Source organism: Oryx dammah, unplaced genomic scaffold, assembly GCF_014754425.2.
Source record: "Oryx dammah isolate SB20612 unplaced genomic scaffold, SCBI_Odam_1.1 HiC_scaffold_23, whole genome shotgun sequence".
Classification (NCBI taxonomy): domain Eukaryota; kingdom Metazoa; phylum Chordata; class Mammalia; order Artiodactyla; family Bovidae; genus Oryx; species Oryx dammah.
In genome coordinates, this window is record NW_024070207.1 from 16,694,342 (window position 1) to 16,703,112 (window position 8,771).

The window sequence follows — 8,771 nt, forward strand, 5'->3', positions numbered from 1 at the left end:
TAGATACTCTGTTTAATAACTGCTTTAGCCATTTAAAGATGCAGGCTTCTTTTATCCAAATTTGAATAACCTTACCACAACTCTTTTTCTTTTCTTGCATACTTCCTAGAATACATTTTTGGAGCACTACAGTTGGAAACACCATGGAGCCTCCTTATATGTCACACTCCTAGGAGCCAGGTGATATCATCTTGAAGTAAGATCACCAGAGCATATCAGAAACTACTCCACCTGGCTAAGGTCAAACTGATTCCTTCTTAATGCTTTACATTGGTTTCTATTCTAGAGCTAATACATTAATAAAAATAATAACCATAATGATGGTAATGTTACAGCAGTTAGCATTTCTCAAATATTGACTATGACCAAGCATTGTTTTAATGCACTGACTGAGAGAGATTAGTAAATTTAACCTTTGTCATAATCCTATGAAATAGGTAATACCACTATACCATTTTAAAGAAGAAGCTGAAGGAATCTCAGAGAGGTTAAATAACTTGCTTAACATAACACAGCTCAGAAGTGGCAGAGCCAGGGTTGGAAACTTGGTCTGTCTTGATTCTAGAGCCCTGCAGTCTCTTAAGACTACCTAAGGTTGCCTAAAGGTTAGGTTTCCATATGCTCAAAATTCTGAAAGCCCAATTTTCTGTTCAAATGGCAAAAGAATCAGGCTTGCAAGTGAGGACTCCTGGGCACTAGTGAGGGGTTTCTGTTGTTCCATGAGGTCTCAAGTGAGAGGCAGGTCTTGAAAATTCTTTCTAATATGTTCAGAATTCTCAATTCTCAAGGCCGAGTATAAGGTCTCTTTTCCCAGTTGGCCTAGTACATTGGTTCTCCAACAGGAACCACTTTGCTCTCCAAGTAACCTTGGGCATGTCCTGAGATATTTTTGGTTGCCACAACTGGGGTGGATACTACTGGCTTCTAGTGGATAGAGGCCAGGGGTGCTGTTAAATATCTCACAATACATAGGACAGCTCCCCACAACAAGAAATTATCTGTCCCTAAATATCAAGAGTGTAGAGGCTGAGAAACCCTAGCTTAGCATATGACAGAAGAGGCTTGCTCAGAAAGATGGACTGTAGCTGTGGTCCTGCTTTGTCTACTGCAAAGCTATCCAAATGCCTCTCTGAGTAACTGGACAGGAGCCAAGGCAAAGCCAAGAGGACTCTAATCCTCACCAGGTACAGGCCAAGGTTTCAACACCTCAATCCTATTAGTAATTATAGTCATTCATTGAAACCACATAAAATACATTCTTCCAGTGAACCAGTTTATAATCTGTCCTAATCTCCTAGATAATGGCCAGTCTTGAAAATGATATTAAAAAACAATGTTGTCTTATGATCCAGGCATTATATTGAGCTTTTTCCTGCACTCTACTTTTTCCATGTCCTACATCATTCGGCTAAGAGACCGCTTAAGTATCTACAGCAAATACTCAGTGAGATCCCATGAAAATCAAGCCAAAAAGCAATAGAAGAAAAAGACAAGAGATGTGTATTTTTCCTTGCAATCTGCCTCCTAACTTCTTTTAGGTTTTTAATCACTCATGCTCCCAGGACATCCAGGCACTTGAGAACATGTCTGCCTGCTGAAGAGCAAAGCTGAAATCACATGCCACTGGGGACTGTACCTCAGAGCAGATACAGTTGACGCAGTAAACCAACCCATAAGGTTCCAGGTAAGGATGCCATCTCTCACCCACTCTGTACTTCTTGTCTTGAAACACACAATATGTCTCTGAATCTGTGAGGAAGGAGATGGAGAATATGCTGGTTAGAAAACATAGCCCAATCACAAAATCGAGAGCAATCACAGGTTCCATCCATTTTAGACTACATCAAGGAAAGAGGCATAGATGATATTTACAGAACCCCTACAATGGGCTCAGTGTTTTATATGCTTTCCTTATTTGATTTTACAATGACCCAGTAAGGTTGGCACTGATGATCAAATTGAAATGAAAAGACAGATAAGCAAGAAACAGGGAAAAGATTTTTCCAACATATAGAGTATTAATATAAATACAGTATTAATATCTGGAATATTTTCTTTCTTAAATATAAATTTATTTATTTTAATTGGAGGCTAATTACTTTACAATATTGTATTGGTTTTGCCATACATTGACATGAATCTGCCACATGTGTACACATGTTCCCTATCCTGAAACCCCCTCCCACTTCCCTCTCCATACCAACCTCTGGGTCATCCCTGTGCACCAGCCCCAAGCATCCTGTATCATGCATTTAACCTGGACTGGCAATTCGTTTCATATATGATAATATACAGGTTTCAATGCCATTCTCCCAAAAATCCCACCCTCTCCCTCTCCAACAGAGTCCAAAAGACTGTTCTATACATCTGTGTCTCTTTTGCTGTCTTGCATACAGGGTTATCATTACCATCTTTCTAAATTCCATATATATGCTTTAGTATACTGTATTGGTGTTTTTCTTTCTGGCTTACTTCACTCTGTATAATCGGCTCCAGTTTCATCCACCTCATCAGAACTGATTCAAAGGTGTTCTTTTTAATGGCTGAGTAATATTCCATAGTGTATATGTACCACTGCTTTCTTATCCATTCATCTGCTGATGGACATCTAGGTCGCTTCCATGTCCTGACTATTGCAAACAGTGCTGCTATGAACATTGGGGTACATGTGTCTCTTTCAATTCTGGTTTCCTCTGTGTGTATGCCCAGTAGTGGGATTGCTGGGTCAAGTGAAGAGGAGCTAAAAAGCCTCTTGATGAAAGTGAAAGAGGAGAGCGAAAAAGTTAGCCTAAAGCCAACATTTAGAAAACAAAGATCATGGCATCCGGTCCCATCACTTCATGGGAAATAGATGGGGAAACAGTGGAAACAGTGTCAGACTTTATTTTGGGGGGCTCCAAAATCACTGCAGATGGTGACTGCAGCCATGAAATTAAAAGACACTTAACTCCTTGGAAGAAAAGTTATGACCAACCTAGATAGTATATTCAAAAGCAGAGACATTGCTTTGCCGACTAAGGTCCATCTAGTCAAGGCTATGGTTTTTCCTGTGGTCATGTATGGATGTGAGAGTTGAACTGTGAAGAAGGCTGAGCGCCGAAGAATTGATGCTTTTGAACTGTCGTGTTAGAGAAGACTCTTGAGAGTCCCTTGGACTGCAAGGATATCCAACCAGTCCATTCTGAAGGAGATCAACCCTGGGATTTCTTTGGAAGGAATGATGCTAAAGCTGAAGCTCCAGTACTTTGGCCACCTCATGAGAAGAGTTGACTCATTGGAAAAGACTCTGATGCTGGGAGGGATTGGGGGTAGGAGGAGAAGGGGACAACCGAGGATGAGATGGCTGGATGGCATCACTGACTCAATGGATGTGAGTCTGAGTGAACTCCAGGAGGTGGTGATGGATAGGGAGGCCTGGCGTGCTGCGATTCATGGGGTGGCAAAGAGTTGGACATGACTGAGCGACTGAACTGAACTGAAGGCATTTCTATTTCCAGTGTTTTAAGGAATCTCCACACTGTTCTCCATAGTGGCTGTACTAGTTTGCATTTCCACCAACAGTGTAAGACGGTTCCCTTTTCTCCACACCCTCTCCAGCATTTATTGCTTGTAGACTTTTGGATAGCAGCCATTCTGGCTGGCCTGAAATGGTACCTCATTGTGGTTTTGATTTGCATTTCTCTGATAATGAGTGATGTTGAGCATCTTTTCATGTGTTTGTTAGCCATCCGTATGTCTTCTTTGGAGAAATGTCTATTTAGTTCTTTGGTCCATTTTTTGATTGGGTTGTTTATTTTTCTGGAATTGAGCTGCAGGAGTTGCTTGTATATTTTTGAGATTAGTTCTTTGTCAGTTGCTTCATTTGCTATTATTTTCTCCCATTCTGAAGGCTGTCTTTTCACCTTGCTAATGGTTTCCTTAGTGGTGTAGAAGGTTTTAATTTTAATTAGGTCCCATTTGTTTATTTTTGCTTTTATTTCCAATATTCTGGGAGGTGGGTCATAGAGGATTCTGCTGTGATTTATGTCGGAGAGGGTTTTGCCTATGTTCTCCTCTAGGAGTTGTATAGTTTCTGGTCTTACATTTAGATCTTTAATCCATTTTGAGTTTATTTTTGTGTATGGTGTTAGAAAGTGTTCTGCTGCTGCTGCTAAGTCGCTTCAGTCATGTCCGACTCTGTGCGACCCCATAGATGGCAGCCCACCAGGCTCCCCCATCCCTGGGATTCTCCAGGCAAGAATACTGGAGTGGGTTGCCATTTCCTTCTCCAATGCATGAAAGTGAAAAGTGAAAGTGAAGTCACTCAGTCGTGTCCGACTCTTAGCGACCCCATGGACGGCAGCCTACCAGGCTCCTTTGCCCATGGGATTTTCCAGGCAAGAGTACTGGAGTGGGATGCCGTTGCCTTCTCCAGAAAGTGTTCTACCTGTTCTACTTTCATTCTTTTACAAGTGGTTGACCAGTTTTCCCAGCACCACTTGTTAAAGAGATTGTCTTTTCTCCATTGTATATTCTTGCCTCCTTTGTCAAAGATAAGGTGTCCATAGGTGCATGGATTTATCTCTGAGCTTTCCTATTTTTTTCCATTGGTCTATATTTCTGTCTTTGTGCCAGTACCATACTGTCTTGATGACTGTGGCTTTGTAATAGAGCCTGAAGTCAGGCAGGTTGATTCCTCTAGTTCCATTCTTCTTTCTCAAGATTGCTTTGGCTATTCGAGGTTTTTTGTATTTCCATACAAATTGTGAAATTATTTGTTCTAGCTCCATGAAAAATACCATTGGTAGTTTGAAAAGGATTGCATTGAATCTATAGATTGCTTTGGGTAGTATACTCATTTTCACTATATTGATTCTTCCAATCCATGAACGCGGTATATTTTTCCATCTATTAGTGTCCTCTTTGATTTCTTTCACCAGTGTTTTATAGTTTTCTATATATAGGTCTTTAGTTTCTTTAGGTAGATATATTCCTAAGTATTTTATTCTTTTCGTTGCAATGGTGAATGGAATTGTTTCCTTGATTTCTCTTTCTATTTTCTCATTATTAGTGTATAGGAATGCAAGGGATTTCTGTGTGTTGATTTTATATCCTGCAACTTTACTATATTCATTGATTAGCTCTAGTAATTTTCTGGTGGAGTCTTTAGGGTTTTCTATGTAGAGGATCATATCATCTGCAAACAGTGAGAGTTTTACCTCTTCTTTTCCAATTTGGATTCCTTTTATTTGTTTTTGTGCTCTGATTGCTGTGGCCCAAACTTCCAAAACTATGTTGAACAGTAGTGGTGAGAGTGGGCACCATTGTCTTGTTCCTGACTTTAGGGGAAATGCTTTCATTTTTTCACCATTGAGGATAATGTTTGCTGTGGGTTTGTCATATATAGCTTTTATTATGTTGAGATATGTTCCTTCTATTCCTGCTTTCTGGAGGGTTTTTATCATAAAAGGATGTTGAATTTTGTCAAAGGCCTTCTCTGCATCTATTGAGATAATCATATGGCTTTTATTTTTCAATTTGTTAATGTGGTGTATTATATTGATTGATTTGTGGATATTGAAGAATCCTTGCATCCCTCGGATAAAGCCCACTTGGTCATGGTGTACAATCTTTTTAATGTGTTGTTGGATTCTGATTGCTAGAATTTTGTTAAGGATTTTTGCATCTATGTTCATCAGTGATATTGGCCTGTAGTTATCTTTTTTGTGGCATCTTTGTCAGGTTTTGGTAATAGGGTGATGGTGGCCTCATAGAATGAATTTGGAAGTTTACCTTCCTCTGCAATTTTCTGGAAGAGTTTGAGTAGGATAGGTGTTAGCTCTTCTCTCAAGTTTTGGTAGAATTCATTTGTGAAGCCATCTGGACCTGAGCTTTTGTTTGCTGGAAGATTTCTGATTACAGTTTCAATTTCCTTGCTTGTGATGGGTCTGTTAAGATTTTCTATTTCTTCCTGGTTCAGTTTTGGAAAGTTGTACTTTTCTAAGAATTTGTCCATTTCTTCCAGGTTGTCCATTTTATTGGCATATAATTGCTGATAGTAGTCTCTTATGATCCTTTGTATTTCTGTGTTGTCTGTTGTGATCTCTCCATTTTCATTTCTAATTTTATTGATTTGATTTTTCTCCCTTTCTTTCTTGATGAGTCTGGCTAATGGTTTGTCAATTTTATTTATCCTTTTAAGGAACCAGCTTTTGGCTTTGTTGATTTTTGCTATGGTCTCTTTCGTTTCTTTTGCATTTATTTCTGCCCTAATTTTTAAGATTTCTTTCCTTCTACTAACCCTGGGGTTCTTCATTTCTTCCTTTTCTACTTGCTTTAGGTGTAGAGTTAGGTTATTTATTTCACTTTTTTTCTTGTTTCTTGAGGTATTCCTGTATTGCTATGCACCTTCCCCTTAGCACTGTTTTTACAGTGTCTCACAGGTTTTGGGTTGTTGTGTTTTCATTTTCATTCATTTCTATGCGTATTTTGATTTCTTTTTTGATTTCTTCTGTGATTTGTTGGTCATTCAGCAGCGTGTTGTTCAGCCTCCATATGTTGGAATTTTTAATAGTTTTTCTCCTGTAATTGAGATCTAATCTTACTGCATTGTGGTCAGAAAAGATGCTTGGAATGATTTCAGTTTTTTTGAATTTGTCATGGCTAGATTTATGGCCCAGGATGTGAACTCTCCTGGAGAAGGTTCCGTGTGCACTTGAGAAAAAGGTGAAATTCATTGTTTTGGGGTGAAATTCCTATAGCTATCAATCAGGTCTAATGGGTCTATTGTATCATTTAAAGTTTGTGTTTCCTTGTTAATTTTCTGATTAGTTGATCTATCCATAGGTGTGAGTGGGGTATAAAGTCTCCCACTATTATTGTGTTATTGTTAATTTCCCCTTTCATACTTGTTAGCACTTGTCTTACATATTGCAGTGCTCCTATGCTGGGTGCATATATATTTATAAATGTTATATCTTCTTCTTGGATTGATCCTTTGATCATGATATAGTGTCCTTCTTTGTCTCTTTTCACAGCCTTTGTTTTAAAGTCCATTTCAGGGGGCAGTCCTAAGATGGCGGAGAAATAGGAAGGGAAGACCACTTTCTCCCTCAAAAGATCATTTCAATGAGGAGCAAACTCCACAAAACAACCTCTGAATGCAGGCAGAGGACATCAGGCAACCAGAAAAGCAGATCATTGTCTTCAAAAACAGGTAGGAAAAAATATAAAAGACGAGAAAAGAGACAAAGGAGGTGGGGAGGGAGCTCCATCCCGGGAAGGGAAGCCTGTCCTGGGAAGGGAATTCTAAGAAGAGAGGTTTCCAAACACAAGGAAACACTCTCCCTGCCAAATCTGTGGCGAGCCTTGGAAACACAGAGGGCAACATAACAGGAAGGAAAAACAAATAAATAATTAAAACCAACAGATTAAAGCCCAACAGTAACTCCCCCAGCGGAAAAGCAGCGCAGACGCCTGCATCCGCCACTAGCAAGTGGGGGCAGGGCAGGGAAGCGCGGGAGGCATGGGCTGCCGCGCTCGGTAAGAATCGGGCAGAAACGCCCCATGCGTAACCAGAGCGATCCAACTTGGGCTAGCAAAGCAGACTGGGGGATAGCTACCATGCGAAAAGCTGGAACATAAAACGCCGCCAGGACTGCGCACAGAACAAAGGATGGAACGGAAATAGCTGGCTGCAGACCCCGGCGACAGGCAGCCAGAGCCGTAAGGACTGGAAAGGGGCAATCGCAGCCCCGGAGAGACTTTACCTAACAAACTACAGGCAGGCTTCTTTGCTGAGACTTCTGGGGGTGCTGGACAGTCACCATCTGCCTCACAGGGAGCGCCAGCAGTACACCAGAAAACTGAGCAGTAGAGACAGAGAAGGGGACAAGTCGTGGCAACCGCACTCGCCAAGCTCCTGAGCTGCTCGGACCTGGGAGGGGTGCAGAGTGCAGTCCCAAACAAGTCTGTGCCTCTGAGGGCTACCTGGGCGCCAAACCTGAGCGGCTTGGACCGGGGAGGTGCGCGCAGCCTGGGGCCGGCCTCGGACGTTTCCCGGCTGAGCACCGTGGAGCTGGAGTGGTTTGTTCACCGTGGCGGGGGACAGGTCCAGTGGGGCTGAGACGCTGTGTGCCCACGGCAGTGCTATTTGTTTGCAGCATCGCCCCCTCCCCACAGCGCGACTGAACTAGTAAGCCTAAAAAAAAAAAAAAAAAAGTGTCCGCCACCACCCCCCTGTGTCAGGACGGAACTCAGACACTGAAGAGACCAGCAAACAGAAGAAGTCAAACAGAGGGAACCGCCTTGGAAGTGACCCCACACGGCCCATAACATCAGAGAAGGGCCAGATATATCTTCACTATTTTTACAATCATTCCTTATTTTTTTTCTCTTTTTCTTTTTTCTTTTTTTTTCTAACCTTTTTTTTAAATTGTTAAGTCTTCTATTTCTCCTCTAATTTTTAATTTCTATAACCTACTATTACTTTTCAAAAAAAAAAAAGACTCTACTTTTTTAAGGCAAACACCATATATAGTCTTCGCGTGGTTGTTGTTGGTATTTCTTTTTTAATCTTGTGTTTTTTTTTGTTTTTTTTTTCTTATTATTTTTTCTTATTATTTTTTTCTTTTTTCTTTTTTTCTTTCTTCCTTCTGCTTCTTCTCTTTAATATTGTATTTTTGAAAATCCAACCTCTACTCTAGGTTTTTTAATCTTTGCTTTTCGGTTTTTGTTGTCAATTTTGTACATTTCAAAACCCAATTTTACCTGACAGCGAGATTACTGGCTTG

General features: G+C 40.7%; 1 protein-coding gene across 11 annotated transcripts in view; it reads right to left on the reverse strand.

Moving 5' to 3' along the window:
• CHRDL1 (chordin like 1) overlaps window positions 1-1,860 on the reverse strand; it is a 95,725-nt gene extending 93,865 nt beyond the window's left edge. For all 11 annotated transcript variants that reach the window (XM_040265088.1, XM_040265085.1, XM_040265083.1 and 8 more), the window contains exon 1: window positions 1,637-1,860. In XM_040265088.1, coding sequence (XP_040121022.1) covers window positions 1,637-1,828 — 192 coding nt within the window. In that variant the 5' untranslated portion in view covers window positions 1,829-1,860. The remainder of the gene's footprint in view (window positions 1-1,636) is intronic.
• Between the last annotated feature and the right edge of the window lie 6,911 nt (window positions 1,861-8,771).